Raw genomic sequence first — 27,234 nt, 5'->3', positions numbered from 1 at the left:
CCCTAGTAATCAATAATAATAATAATAATAATAATAATAATAATAATAATAACAATAATAATAATAATAATAATAATAATTTTATATATGGTATTCTCTATCTAGGATTCTATCCCGCTCCGACATCAGAAATTTTAATTTGCACACTAATATAAATATAAACATATTGGTATAGCGCTGGCCTTCTGTGCTCGAGGTTGCGGGTTCGATGGCATTTAAGTGTACTTAAATGCGATAGGCTCTTGTCAGTAGATTTACCGGCATGTAAAAGAACTCTTGGGAGACAAAATTCCGGCACACCAGTGACGCTGATATAAGCTCGGCAGTTGCGAGCGTCGTTAAATAAACCATAATTTTTAATTTAATATAAACACAAGTATAAAAGACATAGTCAATTGTCATATTCTCACCGCCGTCTGTTAAACATAATAAACATAATGGAACAATGTTGGCATATTATAATACTAGCTGTACCCGTGCGCTCCGCTGCACCCGTTAGAAATAAATATAAAGTAATTACATAATTAAAATAGGACGTTTGATCCAGGGAACATTCGTGTTAGATAGAAGGATAAATCGTTTAATATGTTACTTAATTTAAATTGCATCCAAATAATTAAAATGCGATCATTTTGGTCCAGAGAGCAATCATTTGGTGCAATGACAATTCCTTTAACCTGTTTCTTAATTTTTATTACATGTAACCATAGTTTAATGAAGATTGACATCATTTAGTTTTAATATGTATATTTTATTTTACTTGTTATAGGTTTCCATTGAATTATGGTAATAACTTAATTTTAACCCTTGTTTTGTACGTATTCAGTAAATTGCGCTTGGCCCACTATGGTTGTGAACCCTTCAAATAACTTAAATTATATAATATAATATAATATAATATAATATAATATAATATAATATAATATAATATAATATAATATAATATAATATAATATAATATAATATAATATAATATAATATAATATAATATAATATAATATTATATTATATTATATTATATCAGAAGTTACTGTAATAACATTATAGCATTATGTCCATCTAGAGAAACTACACTTTCCAATGGTGAAATAATAATTAATTATACAAATCGGTTAATTTAGTTTCCGATATTACTTCATACAAACACAGAAACATTCTCTGTAGGTTATCTTTCATAGCTTTCGATTGTTGTTGTCCAAGACCCCTTATAGACGAACTACTTTGTTTTTTAATTCATTACACGGCCTTAGATGGCAGTTATTTTAATTTTAAAACTCATTTAAATATCAGTCCTATCAAAATGTTTCAAGGAATAAAACTTATCGCAAATTATTTTTAAAGAAACTTTTGTTATGTAACATTTTTCACAAAAATCAATAATAAGCGAGATATTTCGATTTATTTAATTCAGGCCCCCTTGTAACCCCCCTTTTAAATAATGTATTTTGAATGCCATATAGCCTAAAATCTAAGTTACAACGAACTTAATTTATATTCCAATTTTCATCGAAATCCGTTCAGCCATTATCGCGTGAAAAGGTAACAAACATACATACAGACAGACAGACATACAAACAAAAATTTCAAAAAGGCGATTTTCGGTTTCACGGTGGTTAATTATATATGTTAGGACCAATTATTTTTGGAAAATCGAAAATTACCAGAAAAATTTCGGCTACAGATTTATTATTAGTATAGATTAAAGGTTGTCATGACGACTTTAGCGGCCGCTAAAGTTCAATTTTTCGGACTGATAACAGTCCGAAGAGCAAATATTTTAGAGAGCCTATACTAAAAAGTTTGTGCGAGATCGTGCGTATTTGCTTGGTTTCCGCGGAAAGTCTAAAATTCCACATTCAGTATTCCCAACCTAACACACACAATAATTTCCCTCTCCTTACCGCTTAAGTGACATATTGATTTTACTGCTTTTGGCTTTTAACATATTATTTTTACAGACGTTCAATATAGTGATAATTATAAATTGGAAACTTACCACTGCAATTTCACCTAAATTGCACTGTTAATTATTGTTTTTAAATATTTGCAAAAATTAAGTAAACTCTACAACTCCACTAAAGTTACTGCATTCGTGATGCAAGTAACATTAAGGAAGCCGTGAAAAAATCAACAAGATTCCAGACTCATCATAGACTGGGGAAAAAAAAAAGACAGACGTATATCACGGCCTGTTGGAGTATAGTAAACACAGAAAACATTTTAAAGCAACAATGTTGAAGATAGATATTTTTGTTTTGCAAATTTGCCGTCATTGAACAGAAACCAAGATGGAGATTTCATTGCAACTAATTAGAAATTCCTCTTTCAGGTATGTAATAAATGATCTTCGCACAAAATAATGTACGATACACGAGCGGTATGTTTTCTTTCAATTCTCGGAAATTAAAAAAGCTCAACTACGTTTCGCTTTTTCAAACTTTTCCTCGAACATGAAAACTTAAACATAACGCTCTTGTAACGCATATTACTATTTTATCTCAGAGCAGTGAATGAACATTATTTTAAATCAGTCTCTCCATGACAACCAACACATTAGTAACAATAAAATCTATACATTCATTCATTTATAACTTCACAAATAACACATTTCAAAGAAAAGATCTGCAAGTTAAAATTAAAGTTAAAGTTGGATGCCAGTAATGGATAAAATATCGTATAGCATGCGAGAATAAATAGATTTTATGCGCTTATGGAAATTATCACTCTCGGCTTCATCTCGGACGCTAAACTTACCGCTGGCGGATAAAATCTAATTTTACTCTTTTATACCTTAAATTAATATAATTGTTTGTTTTCAACATCCATTTTTTTAATATCTTGCAGATCTATTAAACTTACATTTAAACTGCAGGTTTGTTCCGTTATCGCTCAACTGATATGTAAGTAATAAGTACTTATTTAAACAAAGCTTACAAGCAATAAGAAAATTAAAATAAATCTCAACTGAAAACATGTAAAATATATCACAGTAAGGAGCAAGTACAGTAGGCATACTACGAACAGTGTCTTCAGACGGCCGCACAGTGGTCTAAAATCCATATTTAGGAGGACAAATGCAGAAAAATGACATTATTATAGTATGTAAAATTAGCATGAATAGACACGGGACAAAATATAAATTTAATCATTGACTGCAGACTTTGCTAAGGTAGAGAAAAAAAAACCCCCTTTGGTTCGTCCAAAAATGATTTTTTTTCACTTCCTCCACTAATTTACCTCTATTTTAAATCTAGTCTTAAGGTGCGTAGATTTGCGGAAGTAATAATTTATGAGCACTATTCTTTCGAGGTGCAGTAGTGCAATTTTTCTCGGTTGCAGTTATTTCAATATCTGTGAACCGAATCTGCTTCCGCAGTATAATTCAGGGAATTCAAGATGACAGCTTGTTAATTATGTACCAAATAAGCTTCCCGAGTGTCCAAAAGGTGCAATGGTACCTAAAATGTAACATTTTTCCCCCCATAAGATTTTGTCTAAATGCATCCCCCTGTAAGGGGCACTTCTGTTCATGCCAACGTAAACAGAGTTTGTACACAAAACAAATGTACTAAGTGTAACTACTGTATAAAATTTCATAAAAATCTGTTAGATAGGAGAAAAGTTACTAATTCTGTCTTATTGCGCCCCCCTATAAGGGGTGGTTACAGTTAGACCAACGTAATAAGAGCTTGTATACAAAACATACATGTTATCTGTAACTACTTTGTAAAATTTCATAAAAATTTGTTAAATAGGAGAAAAGTTACTAATTTTGTCTAATTGTGCCCCCTAAAAGGAGTGGTTCTCCTTATACCAACGTAATCAGAACTTGTATAAAAAAACATATATGTTCCTTGTAACTGTTTTGTAAAATTTCGTACAAATCTATCAAATACGAGAAAAGTTACTAATTTTGTTTAATTGCGCCCCCCTATAAGGAGTAGTTCCCCTTATACCAACGTAACGAGAGCTTGTATACAAAACATACATGCTACCTGTAACTACTTTGTAAAATTTCATAAAAATCTGTTAAATAGGAGAAAAGTTACTAATTTTGTCTAATTGCGCCCCCTGTATGGGGTAGTTCCCCTTATACCAGCGTAATCAGAGCTTATATACAAAACATATATGCTACTAGTAACTGCTTTGTAAAATTTCATAAAAATCTGTTAAATAGGAGAAAAGTTACTAATTTTGTCTAATTGCGCCCCCTGTATGGGGTAGTTCCCCTTATACGAACGTAATCAGAGCTTGCATACAAAACATATATGCTACTTGTAACTGCTTTGTAAAATTTCATAAAAATCTGTCAGATAGGAGAAAAGTTTCTAATTTTGTCTAAATGCGCCCCCTATAAGGGATAGTTCCCCTTATACCAACGTAACGAGAGCTTGCATACAAAACATATATGCTACCTGTTAACTACTGTGTAAAATTTCATAAAAATCTGTTAGGTAGCTGAAAAGTTATTAATATGTCCCGCTAAATTTGCATTCTAGACCACTGTGGGCCTGCGGTATGGTAATAAAGGGCCGAATTCTGAATTTTTAATATTACACTGCATCATTTAATATTTCTTGCAATTTTGTCAGTTATGATGTTAGTGTATTATAAATTTTCACTTCTAAACTTTTTAAGTTATGTGTACTTTTTATATTAATATAGCGATTTTGTATTGTGATATTGAATTATCTATCAAGACATTCTATTCTACTAGTGGCTTGTGCAGCAAATGCTGTAAACTAAGTTCATTAGAAGTTTAAATAAAAATTTTTCAGATTTATTTTCAATGAAAAATACCAGACATTTTGAGAGTTATTTGCTTCCATAATAATGAAACATACTCCCTCTGAATGGTTTTTATGCCAAATACATTTTCTTGAACCTATGTATCTTGAGTTTCAACGCGAAAACGCAAGTAACAATGTCAGGGCGATCAGTGGGTTTTTCATGGGGGAGTAAAGCAATAGCTATTTCAGATCATTGTAGATTGTAAAAGTCAGGTTTGCTATGCTTTTGAACAGTAGACATAGCATCTTGGTATAGCTGCTGCATGTAGAGTTTGAAATGTAGAGGTAAAATCATTTTATCCTGCTCAGAGATCTTGCTGAAATGATCGAGAGACTACAAAATTTTGTAGGCCTCTTATTTTATCAGTAAGTAATACCGTCGTTCCTTAGGAACTGTAATTTTTGCGCTCTCTCGAGCCAATACCAAAGACAATGACGCATGTAAGTACAGTATCTACAACACACCGCCATTAAGTATATGAAAAAGACCTAACCCCACTTAATTAATAACTATAAAAATATTTTATTTTTAATAATATTATTATCTTACGTAAGTTTTGTAGTTATATATATATATATATATATATATATATATATATATATATATATATAATAGCCGCCACACAGTAAATTATAGAAATGATCTAATTTAACACATTCTATATATCTGCTTAAGTTATATAACCCCAAAACGTTTCACTTTCATATCATTAGTATAGCATTAATATGTATAATTATAGAAAAATAGTCACATCATGGCACTAACTGTAATGAAATTTCATTTCTAATGGTAATAATGTCATCAAATCACCTCAAGTTTTGTAGATTTCAATATCCTATACACAGCTGCACTCAGAAAATTACACACCGCAGAATCAGATCTGTAAATTACTTTTAGTAAGTCTTGAAATTTTTAATAATCAATTGAATTTGAACTCTAAATATGTCAGCAATCCTGCAGGTCATGGCGTTCGTGTAATAGCTATTGTTTATTGTAGTTTGTGTTTTGTTTTATTCTGAAATCACGGCCGTGCTGAAATGCAATTAGTTCTCAAAAGTGAAGAAAGATGGATTTTGGAAAATAGGAAAATAATGTAGGAAAATTGATTTTTCACTGAAAACTACTATTTTTCTGAAAAAAGTTTGGGTTCCAAGCTTGAAAATGAGGGGTCATTTATTAAAATCCGTTCAGCCGTTTTCCCGTAATTTCCATTGCCAGTTCAAATTATATATATATATATATATATATATATATATATATATATATATATATATAGATAGATAGACAGACAGACAGACAGACAGACAGATAGATACGTGCACTTGCACCTAAGCACTTGTACAAGTTACCCATGTGTTCAAAAATTAAGGGTCACATCACACTTGAATTTTCAATGTAATATTTAATCTAAGCAATCGTCTCTTTTATGTAGGTACTTTTATAATTGAAAACATTCAAAAACACAATTTAACATTTCACTGCGAGAGACGGAAAGCAAAATAATGCTTAAAGTGATATTACAATGTTTGTGCAGACTTTTCATTCACAACGAAAAGCATGAAAATGCAAGCTTTATAGACGAATGCTATCCGGTAATGTCAATTTTGTTTCCAATGTAACGTAAGAAAAAAATTAATTATGAATGTCTGTTTTTTGTTTAATTATTGCATTGATATGACATTTCAAAACAATCTAAGGCCCTTATTTTTTATTATAGGATATATTTAAGTATGCTATAAAGACGGGATATATTATGTCATGACGGGACTTCTAGGTTAAAAAATTGTGACAATACTAAGTACATTTCAATTTGTAACAATCTGTTTTGTTTCCTGATACCGATTTAATTCCACTTCACATATCATCTCTCTATTCCTCATCTTTCACCGTTTCTACCTCTCGTCACTGGAACTCTGCCGCCTGAAGTCAAGGGCTGCCGAACATTGAAATCTTTCAAATCCAAGTTAGAAAATTATCTTATGACGAGTTGCCAAACTAACTTACTATTATGGCAAGTGTTGTATTGCATGTTTCCACGTATTCACATTTTTTTATGTTCTAGTGATATTTAACTTATTTTATATTTTTGTTTTAATATTTTCCGATATCTTTAATGTCATAAGTTGAGCTATATATAATCATAATTTTCCTTACTGTGTGTACCTAAAAATATTGCATTCATTATATGCTTTGTACTACACTATTTTATTACTGTTATTATTATACTGCTACTGCTACTGCTACTGCTACTGCTGCTACTACTACTACTACTACTCTTATTGTATTATTATTATTATTATTATTATTATTACTATTATTACTATTCTTATTTTATTATTACTATTATTATTATTATTATTATTGTTATTATATCAATAATTGTCTTATTTTTTTATACTTTGTATGTCTCATTTATTTTGACCTGCTGTTCACATTTTGTTATGCTTTTTCCTTTCTTTCTGTATGTTATATATTACGTCTGATTTCTACTTACTTGTTGTTTACATTTTATTATTATTATCTTATTCAGTTTTGTGTGTAATTGTAGTGTACTTTGTAAATTTGTAGTGTTTTTTGTATCGCAGCTTTACTCCTGGCTGAGTGTTAGAGAAGGCCGTATGGCCTTAAATCTGCCAGGTTAAATAAATTATTATTATTATTATTATTATTATTATTATTATTATTATTATTATTTAAAGTAACATTTTCGGTTTTCTCTTTCCATGTCGAGAAACCAAAGAAAACCTGCCAAATAATCCTGACAAGTTAGATAATGAGAAGTACTGTATTGCATTTTACTCTATAATGTGGAAATTCACTATACCTCGCGATCGAGCTCTTTCTTCAAATATACATCAGCTTCAGTTGTTCCAAGGTTTTCGATTCGAAGGATTTCATTGTCCGCTTGATGCTGAAGACCGAACGTCAGCGTGTCGTTATCTGGATCGTACCCTCGGAGACGGTAAATACGGCTACCTGTAAAAATCGTACAACTTATTTTATCGATATACAACTACCACCGCCACCACCTCTACTGAATTATTCCATGCCAAACAGAACAGTCATAAAATCTTACCCTTTCAGTTAATGATCGATACTTTTCAAGTATCTTGTATAACATAGATAATTAGACTCGTATTTCTTAATGCGCCTTAAAGTGACACACTACTTTCGGAATTACGCCACATAATACCCATATAGGCTATAAACATTTTTCAGCCACATTTGAGCAGTAGCAACTTCCATACTACGCATATCTTAAAAATAGCTGTATGTTCATTTTAAAGATAGAGAAATGCTAATTTGTACTTTTTTTATTTTTAAAAGCAAGTTATATTTTTCTAAATGGCATGAAAACCACTTAAGACTTAAGCCAAAATGAAAAATATGTATATAGTATGTCATACAGCCTACTTATATTTAATATTGCAAAGTTTCATTACTGGCGTACTGAAAATTGCATATGGAAAAAAATACATCATTCTACCGCTGTGAAATAACCGTTAACATGTCTGACCGTGAAACAAGCGGACCCGGGTTTAAATCCTGGTGGACCAAGTTATCTGGCGAGGATTTTTTCTGGGGTTTTCACTCAACCCATTAAGGTATTCATCGACTCTGAGGACAAAAATCAACATTTTTCCCTTCATGTCTTTCAAACTTTGGTGACATGATTCTTGGGTGTAAACTAAGCAACTTATAATACATATAATATACATTTTAACAAACAAGCAATTGTAATGTTAAAATAATTCAATATAACAAATCAAATTTTGCTACTTATATGATGTTGCTTTCAAGCAGCATTTTTTACGGTCATAAATTTCATTCTCTGTATGACTAACATAATATCACCGTCTTCTGTGGCCGAATTAACAAAACTATAGTATATTGGTCTGAAGTGACAACACTATTTCCTAAACATAATAATTATCCCTTCTCAAAGTTCAATTTAATCAGGTACATTACAGAAGACGGTGATATTATGCTAGTCATACAAAGAATGAAATTCATGACCGTAAAAATGTTGCTTGAAAACAACATCATATAGACTAAGTAGCAAAATTTGATTTGTTATACAGAATTATTTCAACATTACAATATTCCTTGTTTGTTAAAATGTGTATATGATAATGTTACACAATTTGTATTCTTTATTTTGTGTGTTTTTGGAAAATATGTCAATTAATGTTAATTAATATAATTAATTGTAACTAAAACCTTGTGTATCCCTCGTGTTTATCATACGGCTCGAGATCCTCCACATGTTACCTGCACTTTGTTTACGTTTTCACTATGCCTAAACGAGAAGATCTACTGTATTTACAATATCTGCCACCCAGAAGTGCCTTTGTTTATCCTAAAACTTTTAACACACAACTGCTTGTGTTTTAACTCCCTGAATTTATGAGTGTAGTATAGACCATGAATATACATACAGAGGAAAGAAAGATTTAATTCTTTTTAATAAGAGACCTCTAAAAGACCCAGTGTCTATGGGTAGTAAGAATAAAGCTTAAGTGCTTTCTCAAGGTTTATACTTTGAGTATGAGCACTTCCTATGATTAAATACTCGTAACCACTAGAACATACTCATATTCGTAAGAATAAAGACATTCTACCTAACGCGAATATATACTCATTTCTACAGCCTTCTTGATCGTTTAAAAGTTAGTATGTACTCGTGTTACCTATCCTCTTTGACCACATTGCACCATGATGCTCAGTTTTTTTATAGACTTTCACAAGCTATCCGCATGCTGTAATGGTTTGTGTTTTGCTTTTTATAAATGAATAAATAAATAAATAAATAAATAAATAAATAAATAAATAAATAAATAAATAAATAAATAAGTAAATACGTAAGTAACTAAATAAATAAATACATAAATAAAATTAATAAATTAAATAAACAAATAAATAAGTAAATAAATAAATGAATAAATAAATAAACATGAAAAAGAGAGTGAATCAGATAAGTGACGTTAATAAACAGGAAACAAGAAAATAGTACTGGGAAATCGTCATTACGGGATGTCGGATAGAGATTACGATCCATTTCTAGAATTCCAGTTATGCTAATTCTATTCTTTATTATAATTTAGAGTTACAAGTAATTGCATTTTGCAATTCAAATTTTACAAAATAAACTGTAATTGTTAATTACAGTATATTTAACAATACAATCTAACCTTATAATTTGATAGCCATTCATATTTTTATAGGTTATGCTTTTTATGAATAACAAATACGTGTTTAACCTTTTTCACATTCACTTTTGTGAAGCGTTAAAGTCTTCTGAAGTTCACGTCTTTTTCTATATTTTTCCATGAGGTACTACATCTTTCATAAATTCTGCCATTTTTTTATTTAACTTCTGAACACAAATCAACAAATATTCAGAATTGAGCCTGCTACAAACCATACTCAGAATAACATGAGAACGAACTTATAAATATGAGAATATACTAGCTTTTATTCTTATCAAGCATGAGTATATATTCTGTACAAGATGGACACTTGAGTATATTCTACTATGCTTCCATGTTATGAGTATGTAATCAAAAATGAGTAGGTACTCAAATGGTTTTATTCTTACTAACAAGAGTATATACTAAAAACAGTCCAGTATATACTATATACTCATGTTTATTCTTACCACGGTATATAAGACTGCTCACAGTAGACATAACGCCCAGTGCGCTGGAGACCTGTTGTAAATGTAAACAAAGAATCGCGCACTCAAAACTGTCGTAACCAAGCAGTAATATCGCTGGCGGTTTACATTACGGATAGGCCCACAATATAATACAATATTATAAATACCGTGGATAGGTACTGATACAGTAGAGAACAGAACAAGTGCCGACACTACATTTAAAGTGGCTCAGGATTCCGAATGGGACCTTACAGATAATATTCTCTGGGACCTGAGTGTTCCGCCCTCCTCCTCCTATAACATTGAACTACAAAGTTTTACTTGTTGTCTTGCTCCGAAATAAAAATAGGTGACTATTATTGATATGTGTGGCCTAAATCTGAATTTAAAATCCAAATTGCTCCTTCACGTACCATTTTCTGGGGAAAATGAATCGAATTTTTTATGACAAAACTTATTTGTTCTTAATTTTTCACTGCTACTGATAAAATTACAACACATGAGGAATTCAAAATTCCTCATAATACTAGAAAATACCGTGGATAGGTACTGATACAGTAGAGAACAGAACAAGTGCCGATACTACATTTAAAGCGACTCGAGATTCCGAATGGGACCTTACAGATAATATTCTCTGGGACCTGAGTGTTCCGCCATCCTCCTCCTATAACATTGAACTACAAAGTTCTACTTGTTGTCTTGCTCCGAAATAAAAATAGGTGACTATTATTGATATGTGTGGCCTAAATCTGAATTTAAAATCCAAATTGCTCCTTCACGTACCATTTTCTGGGGAAAATGAATCGAATTTTTTATGACAAAACTTATTTGTTCTTAATTTTTCACTGCTACTGATAAAATTACAACACATGAGGAATTCAAAATTCCTCATAATACTAGAAAATACCGTGGATAGGTACTGATACAGTAGAGAACAGAACAAGTGCCGATACTACATTTAAAGCGACTCGAGATTCCGAATGGGACCTTACAGATAATATTCTCTGGGACCTGAGTGTTCCGCCCTCCTCCTCCTATAACATTGAACTACAAAGTTTTACTTGTTGTCTTGCTCCGAAATAAAAATAGGTCACTATTACTGATATGTGTGCCCTAAATATCTGAATTTAAAATCCAAATTGCTCCATCATGTACCATTTTCTGGGGAAACTGATTTGAATTTTTTTTATGACAAAACTTATTTGTTTTTAATTTTTCACTGCTACTGATAAAATTACAACATACGATAATTCAACATTCCTCATAATACTAGAAAAATGTGTACTGGATACAAAAATCATGTTTCACAGTTTAAAAAACAACAACAATGAAAATATTTCATGCGTATAATGAAAAAAATCTCGGAATTTGAACTTCTAGTTAAAATATTTTTTTGGATGACTTCTGTTTATAACTAGACCCGGGACCGTCTTTTACAAGGAACCAACAATAATCTGCAAGCATGCTGGATGCTGATCTTCCTTTATATCGCCTTTCCATTTCAGATATTTCTTGATGAAATCTTTCCCCATGCTCGTAGCTTACCGCTCCAAAGTTAGGAGGAAAGAAATCCAAGTGAGAATGTAAAAAGTGTATTTTGAGAGACATATTACACTCTATTTTGTCATATCGTCACGTGAATGCAAGAACTAGGTAACTCGAAATTTGCGTTTTTTAGTTACCTCTTTTATAGCATAGCAAAAATCGCACAAAATGTAATGCAAGAACTAGCTAACTGATCGAACGATACCAGCGACATCTATTTTCCAATATAACAAATAGGTAAAACAAAACGAGACATATTCCCTAGTGCAATTAATAAGTCAATAGCCAATGTCACAAAATATGAAAAATCAAGTTACCTAGTTCTTGCATTCAGGTGACGATATGCACTTAACATGGTTTCCACAACAAGTTCTGTGTAGTTCTCTGTCCTAGAATTTTCAGGGAAATTTGAGTAAACGTCTTTGAAAGCATGCCACGCCATTCTTTCTGTAACGGAAAATTTTTCCTCAAACAAAGGGTCAGTCATAACTTTGAGAATTTGTGGACCGATGAAAATGCCCTCTTTTAATTTGCCTTCACTCAAACTGGTAAACTTTTCCTTTAAATACTGAAAACCACACCCTTGTTTGTTCATTACACTTTGAACTGTTATGAAATGTACTTAATAGAAGGGACTCAATATCTGTTTATTTATTAGAAGTACAAAAAACATGCCAACAACCATAAGAAACCGGAAATAAGTCATAAACTCATAAAATTCATTAGCTTTTGTTTTGATTTACAGGGGAAGCGTAAAGAAAGCTTGCCCATTTGACTGATGCGCAGAGAACGATATTCGGTCCTCGTGCCGCCATGCTCGTTACAGGGCTGCTATGGATCACCTAATGCTGATTACAGGGCGCATTCGAAAGCGCGGTCTTGAGCTGTTCGTATCGTGGAGCGTATTGTGCAGAGCGGGTAGAAGCTAGCGTGTGAGTTACATATTCTGCGTTTTCTCCCTGATATCAGGAGTTTTATATAGTTCAAAGTGTGTTTGTGAAATAACAGAGTTCTGTATAACATTCTATGTACTTAACAATGCCCCCGTTTCGCTCTAAATTAGGAAGTGCTAATAAAACGTTACACAGTCAAACTAGGGAATTATTTATAACGTTTATAAATTTATGAAAAACGAAACAGGCTCCGCTCGTAACATATTACAAAGAGTATATACAGATTAAAATAAACCGACCATAGTACCCTAGTTTAATAAAATCACACAGTATTAGTGTTTTATTACAACATCAAATATCAATTATTACACGATTACATATTTCTTATAACATCTTTGTCATTTCATTCAGTGATTTTATATGTAAAAAAATTCGTGCTTCTGTATTTTCAACAATTTCTTATAACATCTTTATCATTTCATTAATTGATTTTATATGTAAAAAATCGTGCTTCTATATGTTCAACAATGTTATGTTATTAGTTATTCTGCAAGAAGATTTAGATTACGTTACATGCGCTGTGATAAATCTCACTCGAAACATCAAGTCAGCAGACGATTGAGGACTGTCGACAGTATGCCAATCGAATCGAAGCGAGGCCGAGTGCACCCGAATGTTTCCGAAAGTTCGCGCAGCTTTCCGTGGCAAGCTCTTCTTGCGTCTACTCTACCCCCAATCAGCGCCAGATATTTCATGTGGGAGCGCTTATCGAAAAGTGAAATCATAGTATATCTTAAACACCTTACGTGATACGAAGAAAAGAGATGCATTTTCGGATTCAGCGCACATCAAACCATAAGGGACACAATGTTTTAGAATGTGCTCTGTTATATAAGGCTAGAAATACTGAAGGTTTTTGTATTAACTTTTGTTTTATGATATTACTAGTGTGCAGTATATAAATTCCTTATTTAGAATTTTTAATTTCACCTTTACAAGGTATGTTGTATTACAAGAATTACCTGAAATGAACCAAGTTTAAGAAAACTGATATTTCAAATATTTATTGATTGACAGTCACTTGTCAGAGAAGACTTCTTATTATAATTACAAAATTATTCAGATGTTATTAATGACTTACCTACTGGCGTTTCTGCACCTTCTTTCAGCCTTAACACAATTTCTGTCTGTCCATCTATCAGAAACCTAGGAGCATGGTTTTTCAAAATGTTTGCTAACACGGTGTCACATAAAAAAATTAAAGCAAGTAGTAGTCCGTATGCCCAACATATGCTGTGTCCTTTCAATCTCACTTTGCATGTCCAACTTTTGGTCCGTGACCCCTTCGTGTCTGACATTGTCCCTTGTTCCGGGGAATGTCTCACTCATTGGAACCTCGGTCTTCCCACTGACACACGCAAAATATCACACATATTCCCGAGGTAAACAAACTGAAAACTGCATCTTGTGTTTTCATCTGTTCCGACTGGTCCAACGCCGTTGCATCGCTTCGCAGACTCCCTCATCTGAAAAGAAAAAAAAAAAAATTAAAACGACTTCAGTTCACTTTTCATGTTGGCAGAGAGTCAATAGACACTTTTGCTGCAATCAATTGTTCGATATTTAACGTAATCTCCGTTTTTCCTCCCGTCCTATATGCTTTCTCGTTCTAGTACAGGGACATCATTTTATTTTTACTAACATTTTTAATATTACCTGGCTATACCTTTAGAGAACCGGAAACACCGTTTGCTACCCCCTTCCACGACTGGAGTTCGATGATACTGGCGTAATATACAAACAAATCACTTTACTAGGTATAGGAGGGAAGAAAAGTAGTTTATCCATTTACGTAAAGTAGGAAATATCACGATTTTGAGTTCGATATTTTTCATTAGGTTTTTGTTTAATCAAAATACAATACAGTATTAACATTGAGTGTTTTTACTTACGAACTGAGCTTTCCATGCGAACGTATTCATTATGCAGTGTATATTATACTGTCTACAGCACATTAGCGTACAATATAGAGAAAGACGTTAAATTGAAAAATAATCATAATATGGATATTTAAACACATTTTGAAAATGGCGGTCGTTCATTTCGATACAGGCTTCAGTTCTTTTGTGCATATTATCGCACTATAGACTATTGTACCTAATTCCAATCACCAGTTTCGTCCTTCGTACTAGTAACTCATGTTGAAATAATTCTGTTCCTACTCTATAAAAGAGTACCTTACGTACTGTAAATTCAATCTTCACTTCTGCCCGACCCGCATAGATAAAATTACTCAGACATGCTATCTATTGTCCGTCCAAGTGGTTATGCCGCAGGATCGTAGAAAGAGGGAAAATCACGTGACAGTTAATTACTTAACGAGGTCCTTTTATTTAAGTTATTTTAAACAGTTGTATAATATTACGTAAACGTCCAATCCTAACAGAAGTTAATGTTTTCAGAAAAGAGCTAAGACAGCCCAGCTTTTACAGAGGGGCGAACAGAAGCAGGTGGGGGAAATCGGGATGCGACGTAGGCAAACGGACAGTACCTGTGTGAAAATATGATTCAATGTTGAAAGCTCTTTCGTCACTGGAAAACGCCAACATATTTCTGGAACGTACTATACTCACTAACTCAGTACTGTTTACTGTATGCGGCCTTGATTCTGTGTGGAGGACAGTTGGAACTTCATTAGTAGAATGGGTGGAAGTGAAGTACATTCAAAAACTCAGGTACAATAAAAATTGAAGTAAAAATAAAATAATGTCCCTGTATTATTAACTTATACCCAGGCCGTTGTAACTTTGCACATAATAGTTTTGTGTAATGTTGGTAGCGAGAGGAGACCTTGCCACAATGATCACTATACAGCAGCTGACTTAAGCGGAATTTCCTATTCTGCTCCGTTAATTCAAATGTAATTATTACATAACCTTTATTAATAATAATAATAATAATAATAATAATAATAATAATAATAATAATAATAATAATAATAATAATAATAATAATAATATGACAAATTATTACATAACATAATATTATATTCACATTACGTCATATTATATCATGTTAACAGTGTAACTTTCGATATAATAATTGAACGGTTTTTGGAAAAAGAACCAGAGTCCAAAAAATGCAAATTTGAAGTATTAAACATATGATGAGCGCATTGTAGCGGCCATCTACTGAATTAGTTATTAGGGGGAAAAAAAAACATCATAGGCCTATGTTATAGAAGTGGAAATTTTAAGTGGTTTTCATAAAACAACCATAGTCCAAAGAATTTTTTTTTGTCAAAACAGTCACTGTCCAGCCAGGACGATGGTAGCATTTACAAATATCCCACGCATATCATCTTGAAACATTTATCCATACAATTTTAAACTGTAGTAGATTGGCAGTACTGCTTCTTACGTACGTGACAAAAACCATCTCAGAGAAAAATACTTTGGCACGTGAATTGTTGTATTAGTTATGGAGTTATCTTCAGGTGCAGAAGTAACCCCGTGAAAAAACGTAAGCAACGGGAGGAGAAGAAACAGGATATAACAAAGAAAAAGAAGCTTAAAGGAGGGGCACACTTCAGCCACAACAGAGTATTTGTTCTTAAAACCACCATAGCTACCTCAACTTAATTATAATTCTTTAGATATTACATATAGACTGAAATGAATTACATTAGTTCATAAATTAATTTATTACTTTTTCGTAAAGCTTTATCTCAAATTAAATAAACATGTACTAGTCGTTAAAATTTAACTGAAAAATTTTCAGTGTACTGTAAATATTCATAATTTAAATACATATGTCTCTATTGCAGCGGTGGTGAATATGTAATTGTGCGCCGAGCCACTGTGTAACTGCAACGTGCATAGCACCTATGGAGGGAGGCGGACACCCGAAGGGGAAGTAAAGCAACTGTCTGACTTATTAACGGATTTTAATTTTCCTTACGTCAAGCACTTAAATAAGTTATACAATACAAAGCTACAAACTAATGTTTAGTACGTGTAACGAAGAAAGAAATGAACAACAAATGAACAATATCACAATGTAAAATTAACTGTCTTCAGAATGTCTCTGCGACAAAGTTTCAAATTCAGGAAATATGTCACTTATTGCCGGTCGTAGTTGATCACGAAGGTATCTGTCTGTCAGTCGTGATCTAAATTTGGTTTTTACTATTTTCATTGTTGAAAATAATTTTTCAGAAACGTAAATTGTAGCGAACGTGGCTTCAACAGAGCAAGCGAAAGAATGAAGCTTCGGATATTTATTTTTTGGCAAAGATTTGAAAGTTCTACATTTGTCAAGTCCTTATATCTAGCTTTCATTTGACATCACATAGTAAATCAGTGAGTTCAAATTAAAGAGCTAACCGCATTATTCGTACATCTGCTGAAAAAGGATCGACGTACAGAGATGATGATGATTATGATAACAATAGCACTTAACCTTTTAATGTTTCATTAGTAACATGTAGTATAATCCCGTTTTATGTTATACAACCGTTTTCTTCGTAATACTTGTGAGCAAATCATACATTTAATATTCTCATCATATTGACAGCAAAAAAATGCGTCCTCCAATCCTACTTGGAACTTTCGTACATGGTTTCGAGAGAGACATATGCCACTCGCAGGTCAGAGACAAATACAAATGGAACGGAGTTTGACTCCAGTGAGTGAGAGGGTGGGGGTTGGCGGAGGTTAGAAGCAAGCGAAATGCACAGCTATCACTGCGAGCCACAATATCTCGCGAGTCACGGTCTCGCCACGGCTGGTCTACTACAGTACAAATCTCACAGAATCTCTTTGATGCTAAGTCAGTTTGTGGCTGACAGTTACGACTTTGTTGACATAGAAAGAGAAAATTAGCTAACAAATCATATTATAGAGATGTTGAGGAAAGAAAGAAGTTACCGACAGAAATAGCCTATAATCGTGTGACTGAGAGTTGTTGTTTTAAATCAATGACACTAGAGGGATAAATATACGATTCTGAATTTACAAATGTAGCATTTTGTAATAGCTATGAATCTTACGTTTAGCATTTTGGAAGACTTATTTGTTAAAAATTCTTTTTCTCTAATCCTTTTCAACACAAATTTATTACTCTTCCAATCAACGTCGAGTTTAGAATGGTAAACGTGCGTTCTAGCATTGGGGGTATATGCAGCCACTGGACCTCAATCTTTGCGCTGACATTTCTATTTAAGACTTGCTTCAATTAGTTCATAAGACATGCCCTCATCCATGTCTAGTTAAGTATTTGTTTTTGTTGTCAATACGAATCAAGAAGAGTTTCGCCTATTTAGATTAAAACGGGTAACAAATTTCATAAGAAAGCGACGAAGATACTGAACAGTTTCACTGAGACTGAACGCCGTAAATACTGCAACGTGCCACACGCGACCGGCTCTGGTCACACTTCACCGAAGGAATGAGAAAGTAATGAAAACTTGCAACATTCCCTCTTACAGGCTATTGCAGATTACGTCTTGTTCGACTTTTATTTTAGAGCAGTAACACATTATAGCGGATTATAAACTTAGGTATATGTACGTACGTATATACCCGTTGAGAAGCACCCACCAAAGTATCTTTACAGTTAACGTAAGTTTAATTATTTATTGTAGACACTTGCTCGCTGTCTTAAACAGAGGTCCAAACTCAGGTTAGATAAGTCCTTAATGAAGTCTAGAAAGTTAAAAAATCTTGTGCTAAATACGTAGTAAGGGGATTTCATTATCTTGATTTGTTGCCATGCGTTCATTCTATTTCTATTAATGAAAGGAATGCAATTTGCAGCCTACATAAAATTGGTAGCACTTAAAATTATGATGTATATTGTATACTTAATAATGTGAGTGTTGAGGCGTATCAGACACTCCAACATGTTGTACAGATATTTCATCCGCTGTCAGTCTGAAGTCTAGATATGTTGTAAGACTATGGAGATCACCAACCACACAACATGAGATAGACGCAGACATACAGAGTGTAACAAAAGTTGCTGTAACAGTATTATTCTCTTGTTTAGTTTCCATTTTCTCAGGAACCACGACCAAATTTTATGGTGTAGGAGTCGGAACTACTTGATTGTGGTGTGATGCAATACTTTATTAATAATTTAGTTGAAAATGTGATATTTACCATCAAACATTTGAAAAAAAAAAATTTCACTGTACCAGAAACTCTTGTTACACTCTGTATATACGTACATACGTACGTACATTACCTCCATTACGTGCATTGCATCCATTTCTACCTCTGATTGAGGTTCTGGCTGATATGTAGGCCTACATCTATTATCACCAGACATCGGATTTTAGGGCAAATGCCTATTTTATTTATTTATTTAACCTGGTAGAGATAAGGCCATCAGGCCTTCTCTTCCCCTCTACCAGGGGATTACAACTACAATATTAAAAATACAATTACAATTATAATTACAACTAATATTAAATTTACAAACACAATAAAAATCGAAGTACTAAAAGATTAAAGGCTGGTTCACAATAAACCGGGAACGGAAACGACAACGAGAACGAGAACGGAAATATTGTTAAAATAAATGTATTTAAATGTGAACATTCACAATTAACTACATTTAAATACATTTATTTTAACATTATTTCCGTTCTCGTTCTCTTTGTCGTTTCCGTTCCCGGTTTATTGTGAATCAGCCTTAACTGATTAATAAAAGCTAGACAGTTTATTATAAAAGTTACGAAGAGAGAAACGTTTTTTTATTAAGTAAAAATTAAACCTACTCTACGCAGCAAGAAAATGCTTAATAAGTTTGCTCTTGAACGCTACTAAATTCCGACAGTCTCTGATGTCACTGGGTAGGGTATTCTACAAGCGCGAGAGCGAGATTGTGTATGATGATGAATACGATGTCTTATGTGTTGGTATGGCTAGTATGCGGCTATTTTGCGTGCGTGTGAAGAGATTATGATATGATGACAGGTAAATGAAACGGGAGGCAAGATAGGTAGGTGTAGAAGTGTGAAGGACTTGGAAAAGGAGAATAAGAGAATGAAAATGTCTACGTTCGTTAAGCCGTAGCCAGTTTAGAGTTTTGAAGGATGGGGTAATGTGGTCAGCGCGACGGACATCGCAGACGAAGCGAACACAAGAATTATGAACACGTTGTAATTTTTGCGACTGGTTGACATTGAGGTCAGTCAGTAGAAAATCACAATAATCGAAGTGGGGCATTACTAGTGTTTCCACTAGTATTTTCTTGAGTGATAGCGGGAGGAATTTTCGAATGCTGTTTAAGGAATGTAGTATGGAAAGCACTTTTTTGGTAATATGGGTTACTTGGTTATTTCAGTTTAAATGCGTATCAAAGTAAACTCCAAGGTTTTTAACACAGGAAGCAAAAGGGATTATTGTGTCGTTTAACTTGACTGAAAGGGCAGGAGTAATGTTGCACAATAGACGTTGATGTCCTACTAGGATTGCTTGTGATTTTATTGCATTGAGAGTCAAACCAAACTTTCTGGCCCATGCAGATATAGATTCAAGGTCCTCGTTAAGATTGTGTATTGCGTCATTGAGTGAGTCAGGGGTTGTATAGATATAGATTTGTAAATCGTCTGCGTAAAGGTGATGTTTACAGTGCTGTAGAGTCGAGGGGATGTTAAATGTTATGTTTTTTTAACGACGCTCGCAACTGCAGAGGTTATATCAGCGTCGCCGGATGTGCCAGAATTTTGTCCCGCAGGAGTTCTTTTACATGCCAGTAAATCTACTGACATGAGCCTGTCGTATTTAAGCACACTTAAATGCCATCGACCTGGCCCGGGATCGAATCCGCAACCTTGGACATAGAAGGCCAGCGCTATACCAACTCGCCAACCAGGTCGACTCGAGGGGATGTAATTTACGTAAATAGTGAATAGTAATTTTGTTCCTTTAGGAAAAAGGAAAAAATAATTATTAATATTTATGTTTCATGAAAGTGTTATTCTGTTTGTTAAATAATTGAACATCCTGAGTTTGTGTGTTTGTGGACGTATGGAGTCAATTGGTATGCTGTTTTGTGTGAGTTGGTTTCCTGTATACACGTATATCTTAACTTAGTTTATTTTCATGTTTTGTTATTTTAATGTCCAAGAAGGCTATTGAATTATTTATTCCATAGTAAATATAAAATGTAATATGCACCCATATTTCGTTTTCTTGCGAAGGAGCTACAGTTCGTGTCTTTCCTATTAGAGGTACCACAGAGGACTGAGGGATAAAAGAGGAAGTCTCTCTAACGTACCCTATGTGCTTTTTTCATACAATTCTTGTAATAAAACAGGGATATCTTTCATATAGCCTACTGTTCTCGTGACATGCATATTTATATACAGGGTGGGCAAAATAAAATTGGCCCGGACGCCTGGGCGCTTTAACGCATGCACAACAGTAAATTTGTAAGGATACAGATGCAGGTCCTTTTTGATAATGTTTCGACATGACATTCTCTTAATTCCCACTTGCACAGATAAACGGCGTTGCGATTTCGTCGGACTTTGTTCCAGGCTTTCCTGCACTCGAGCAATGTTTTCTGGTTTTCGAACTCTTTTCGGATAGTTACGGTATTTATTCGCTACAGAGTCCGTTTCACGCCTTTTTGCCACTAAGTTTTGCATTGCAGTCTTTGCTGGAGCTTCTACCAAAACACATTCAGTCTGAAACTCTTGCGCAAGCAGTTCCGCGCACCTTTTCCAAGAATTGTGCTTCGCATAACACTCGACAATGAACACGCGTTGTTTGATCGTGAGCACCATTTTGTGTTGCATTCAACTGGCCACTAAACACGTCTGCTCCTCTCACTCACTCAAACGTAATGACACAGCGAAGCTCGGGACAGAGCATGCGGAAGATGCGCATGTGCGGACATGTGACAGCAACCCACTGTTGCATCGAAATCGCGGTTTCCTGCATTGTCAGGGTCATTTCCGCGTCAGTCTTACACATATAAATTCATATATTTCATATATATTTTCCGTGGGCCAGTTTTATTTTGCCCACCCCGTACATACTGTGTATATGCATAAAAAGGGTGTTTCAGTTCATTCCGTGATGTGGAAGTGTGACACCTTATGGCCCCAAATTCAGATCTTATTTTCCATATCGAGGGCATCATACCAGAAGGACATATCAACAAATTTTGTGTTATTGAAATATTTTAATGGAAGCTATTAAATGTTTGAAAACAGCCGTTTGAAAATTTACAATTGCCACTAACGAACGTTTAAATTTTTGTAGAGAATTTTCCAGTCTTCCAGTGAACATGAACATGGAGCGAGATATAGCCTACAGGCACATCATTTTATTTTTACTAACATTTCTAATATTAACCTGGCTATACCTTTGGATCAACGTTTGAGAATCGGAAACACCGTTTGCTACCTACTTACGCAACTGGAGTTCGTTGATACTGGCGTAAAATACAAACAAATCACTTTACTAGGTACAGAAGGGAAGAAAAGTAGTTCATCCATTTATGTAAACTAGGAAATATCGCGATTTTGAGTGTGATAATTTTTATTAGGTTTTGTTTAATCAAAATACAGTACAGTATTAACAATGAGTGTTTTTACTCACGAACTGAGTTATCCATGCGAACTTATTCATTATGCAGTGTATATTATACTGCCTACAGCACATTAGCGTACGATATAGAGAAGGAAGTTAAAATGAAAAGTAATCATAATATGGATATTTAAACACATTTTTGAAAATAGCGGCCGTTCATTTCGATACAGGCTTCAGTTCTTTTGTGCCTATTATCGCACTACAGACTATTGCATCTAATTCCAATTACCAGTTTCGTCCTTCATACTTAGTAACTCATGTTGAAATAATTCTGTACCTACTCTATAAAAGAGTACCTTACGTACTGTAAATTCAGTCTTCACTTCTGCCCGACCCGCACAGATAAAATTACTCAGACATGCTATCTACTGTCCGTTTAAGTGGTTATGTCGCAGGATCGTAGAAAGGGGGAGAATCACGTGATAATAAATTACTTAAGGAGGCCCTTTTCTTTAAGTTATTTTAAACAGTTGCATAATATTACGTAGATGTCCAATTAATTCCTAACAGAAATTAATGTTTTCAGAAAAGAGCTAAGAAAGCCCAGCCACTAGTCTTTACAGTGGAGCGAGCAGAAGCAGGTCGGGGAAATCAGGATGCGACGTAGGCAAACGGACGACAGTACCTGTGCAAAAATATGATTCAATATTGGAAGTTTTCGTCACTGGAAAACGCGAACATATCTCTGAAACGTACTATAATCACTAACTCAGTACTGCGGCCTTGGTTCTGTGTGGAGGACAGTTGGAACTTCGTTAGTAGAAGGGGTGGGAGTGAAGTACATTAAAAAACTCAGGTACAATAAAAGTTGAAGTAAAAATAAAATGGTGTCCCTGTACTTTTGGAAACTTTGCTCATACGGGGAAAGAACAGACATAAAATAAGAAGAAGAGTCCATCCATTGGTTTTGGAAAGGCAAAATCGAGAACTATTTCACACTTTATTTGATGATTTACATCAGGACTATGAAAAGTTTTTTTTTTTTTTTTTTGTATGTTTAAGAAATCATTTAAAGACCTTCTAGCAGGAATTACCAATGAAATTCCAAATAAAGATACTGTGGCACAATAGGCTGTATACTGCCGTGGCGGTGTAAGAAATTGGTGATCCAACGCATGAACGCGCCACTAAAAGAGTGGCGTTGCTGTGGCGCCGTGTGAAACCTACAATTACGACGAGAAGCGCCACATCAGCGGCGAGACCAGCCACTCAGAGCGTCTGTGTGTGGCTGTGTCATTTATATCCGCTATTCATAAGCGGCAGCGCTTCTAGAAGTGGCCGCGTCTGAAGAGATTCTAAAAGATAGGGTGTCAGGCAGATTGACGATACCAAGTGCGAACGCGCCTACAATAAATACCTGGCAATATTTTCGTAACAATCAATACAACTGTTTAAGAAGGCCCAGGCATGGATGAATATATAATATGATGCGAAACTTACTGAGTTTCCCGTAACACATACTAGAGGCACTGTTGTAGAAATTGATCTTGCTGCCACCTATTGGGGGGGAGGGGCGTTATTACATCTAGCAGAGCACCAAGTAACGAAAAGAGTAATTACTCCATGTACAGTGACACTGTACTCCATGCATTTAGCAGCGCACCTGGTGACGAAAATGTTAAACTGTACAGAAAGTATTCCCTCCCACCCTCATTGATATTCAAAATGAACCCAATTTAAAATAAAACATTTACATTTTTATTCCTCACAGCATCTTCTACTGAAAATTCTTACCGGAGCCAACAGGAAGATAAAAGAGACGATCTATTTTACACTACCCAATTAAATTATAACCAGACAGAGACAAAAAATAAAGCAAAAGGTTAGATAATTGGGATTGCATTCTTTGGGTACAGCGCAATGGAAAAGTCTGCAAGAACTACTTAGATAGTTCAATTTATTACATTACTATTACTTTACAATACATTCAAGAACACTATTTTCACAACGTCCATAAACATCATTGTTTATACACACACACACACTGCTTATACACACACGTATCACTTTATGTTCACTTATTTGCAAGTTTCTGTCTGCCATCTCGTCTCATCGAGCAATATCTCGAACGGATAAATAAATAAAGAACTCTGGGTAATGTACCCAACACGTAGTTCTAATGTTCACCACCTACGACGTTGGGCGCTGATCATCTTATTTCAGCCCCCCCCCGCCGCCAGATGGTGCTGACTGCAGTTTCGCATCCTATTATATATTTATATTCGATTGTTGAAGTCGTTGATAGATACGCAGCTTGGTTATCTAGTGAATTATTTGAATTGATAAGAGGTTTAATAATTTAATTGTGTTGTGTTCATTGTGTTATAGTTATTTGTGTTGTGTGTGTTCATATTTTGTTTGTCAGTAAGTGTAAAAATGGCCCCAGGGCCACAAAACTTGAACTCTCAAACATCGTCATGTAATGATTCACATAACAACAATGGTGAACCCATTTCTAATGTGTCTGACATGGCTAAACCTTTCATTCTCAATCCTGCCACATTGAAAACCTATTCACGGCATAAAAGCAATGCTACTCCAGCTTCCTCACCTCACAAAACACAGACGACGGCTAATCTGCATACAGTAAGTACAGAAAGTGTACAATCTTCAAATATACGCCACAACAACCTTCAAATAAAAAAAAATAAATAAAAATTTCTGACAACTCTATCATCACTAAAATAACTCCTGATATGCCCTCAATTCACCCTGTTGTTCAACTACACAACAGATTCGAACCTTTCGCAAATGATATGGAACAGGATTCGACTTTAATGGATAAAGTTACTTTTACTACTAATGAAGCTACTACAACTTCACGCCCAGTGCGTACAAGAATGCCATCAATAACTGTAAAGAAATTACCTGAAGGTAATTACAATCACTACTAAGTCAACCAGACAAAATTAGATATTCTAATGAAGGCATCAAATATTACACAGCTTGTAGACCCGACTATGATAAGCTTTATTCTACATTGCAGAATGAAAACATAGAATTCTACTCTCATGAGCCACGCGAAACAAAGCTACTCCAGATTGTTGTTAAACGTCTCCCCACTTCGGTTGATTCTCAAACTATGAAAGAGGAACTAGAAAAACTAAACTTCACAATTCAACATGTACGACAAATGTCAGCTCCTCACCAACAATCGGACGGCACATACACCAAACGTAATCTTCCAGTCTGGGTGGTAACTCTCCCTAACAGTGAACTTTCTCAGACTATCTACCAACTAAAGGACATTAACCATCACCTCGTAAAAATAGAATATTACAAAATCAACTCCTAATATAATACAATGCCATAAGTGCCAAGGTTTGGCCACACCTTCAAACGGTGTAATATCGAAACTCATTGTGTCAAATGCGGACAGAATCATTTCTTTTCGGATTGTCCATCAAAAGGCCCAACACATCCTCCAAAATGCATTAACTGCCAAGGAGAGCAAACTGCCAGTTACGGTCAGTGTCCCATACAGAAAGAACAGCGAGCAGCACTACAACTTAAATTGAGAGAAAAACAAAACAACTTCACTACACAGTGCCAAAATAACTTTACATTTCATAGCTCTGAATTCCCAAACCTTCCAAAACCTCATCAGAATGACTTGGCACCATTTCAAAATTTATATGGCAATGGAGACAAACCCCAACTATCCTCAGATTCTGAATCTCTCACAGAATCGCTCAAAGAAATGTTTGCTGTGCTTAAAAGCTTCAACATAAAAAACATACTTCGTATAATCAACTCAACACTTCAACGATTCTCTGCAGCAAAAGATCCCCTATCAAAAATGTTAATAATTCTGGAAGCCTTCTCCGACTTCACACAAGCAACAAATGGTCCGTAGAGATCCAATATTAATGAACTTCAATGCAAACGGAATTATTAATCAAACATTTGAATTACAAGAATTTGTCACACTATATGATGTTGATATTGCATGCCTGTCGGAAACTCACCTAACAACTACAACAAAATTCAAGATACGCAACTACACAATATACCGTTCAGACCGGTTAGAACGACATGGAGGCGGGACCGCCATATTAATTAAATCACTCATTCCTCATCGACAAGCAATTATGCCCCATTTTAATACATTGGAAGCTACTGGTGTCTATATACAGGTTGACAACACAGAAACCCTAATCGCAGCGGCATACCATTCACCATATAGACAACTAAATGAAGCAGATATGAATTCACTTATTTCTCTTCACACCGATTTCATAATATGTGGAGATTTTAACGCCAAACATACCATGTGGAATTCCATTATCAATACACCACGAGGAAATTTTTTACTAGAACATTCCAAAAAAAAAAAAAAAAATCAGTACTCTGTCACGGATCGGAAGACCCTACACGATATCCTTGGTCAACGACACATCAACCTGATGTATTCGATATCTGCCTCATTAAGACAAAGACATACCCTGCGCTTGACTCAGATCATGTGCCAGTACTACTTAATTCAAGATCCCAGCTACTAAATATAAATATCTACCACAACAATCAGAATAACCGACTGGAATGAATATACCAAACATCTTCATGCATCGATAACAGTGAATCCTCAATTCCTACAACCACAAGATATAGACGTTGCAGTTAAGATTTTCACAGACACAATTACCACAACCCTGAACTCCGTCACCACATCTTATTCGTCTCCTCCAGAGGAAAATCCAAATGAGTTAATTTACCTACTCAAAGCCAAAACTGAAGC

General features: G+C 34.3%; 1 protein-coding gene across 4 annotated transcripts in view; it reads right to left on the bottom strand.

Moving 5' to 3' along the window:
• Nucleotides 1-27,234, bottom strand: part of Cad88C (cadherin 88C) — a 488,883-nt gene that overhangs the window by 193,405 nt on the left and 268,244 nt on the right. For all 4 annotated transcript variants that reach the window (XM_069812621.1, XM_069812619.1, XM_069812622.1 and 1 more), the window contains 2 exons: nucleotides 14,030-14,414; nucleotides 7,616-7,767 (listed from right to left, as the gene is read on the bottom strand). In XM_069812621.1, coding sequence (XP_069668722.1) covers nucleotides 7,616-7,767; nucleotides 14,030-14,246 — 369 coding nt within the window. In that variant the 5' untranslated portion in view covers nucleotides 14,247-14,414. The remainder of the gene's footprint in view (nucleotides 1-7,615; nucleotides 7,768-14,029; nucleotides 14,415-27,234) is intronic.

This window comes from Periplaneta americana, chromosome 16 (genome assembly GCF_040183065.1).
Source record: "Periplaneta americana isolate PAMFEO1 chromosome 16, P.americana_PAMFEO1_priV1, whole genome shotgun sequence".
Taxonomy (NCBI): domain Eukaryota; kingdom Metazoa; phylum Arthropoda; class Insecta; order Blattodea; family Blattidae; genus Periplaneta; species Periplaneta americana.
The sequence above is the reverse complement of the archived record's forward strand: the minus strand, read 5'-3'. Positions and strand labels throughout refer to the sequence as shown.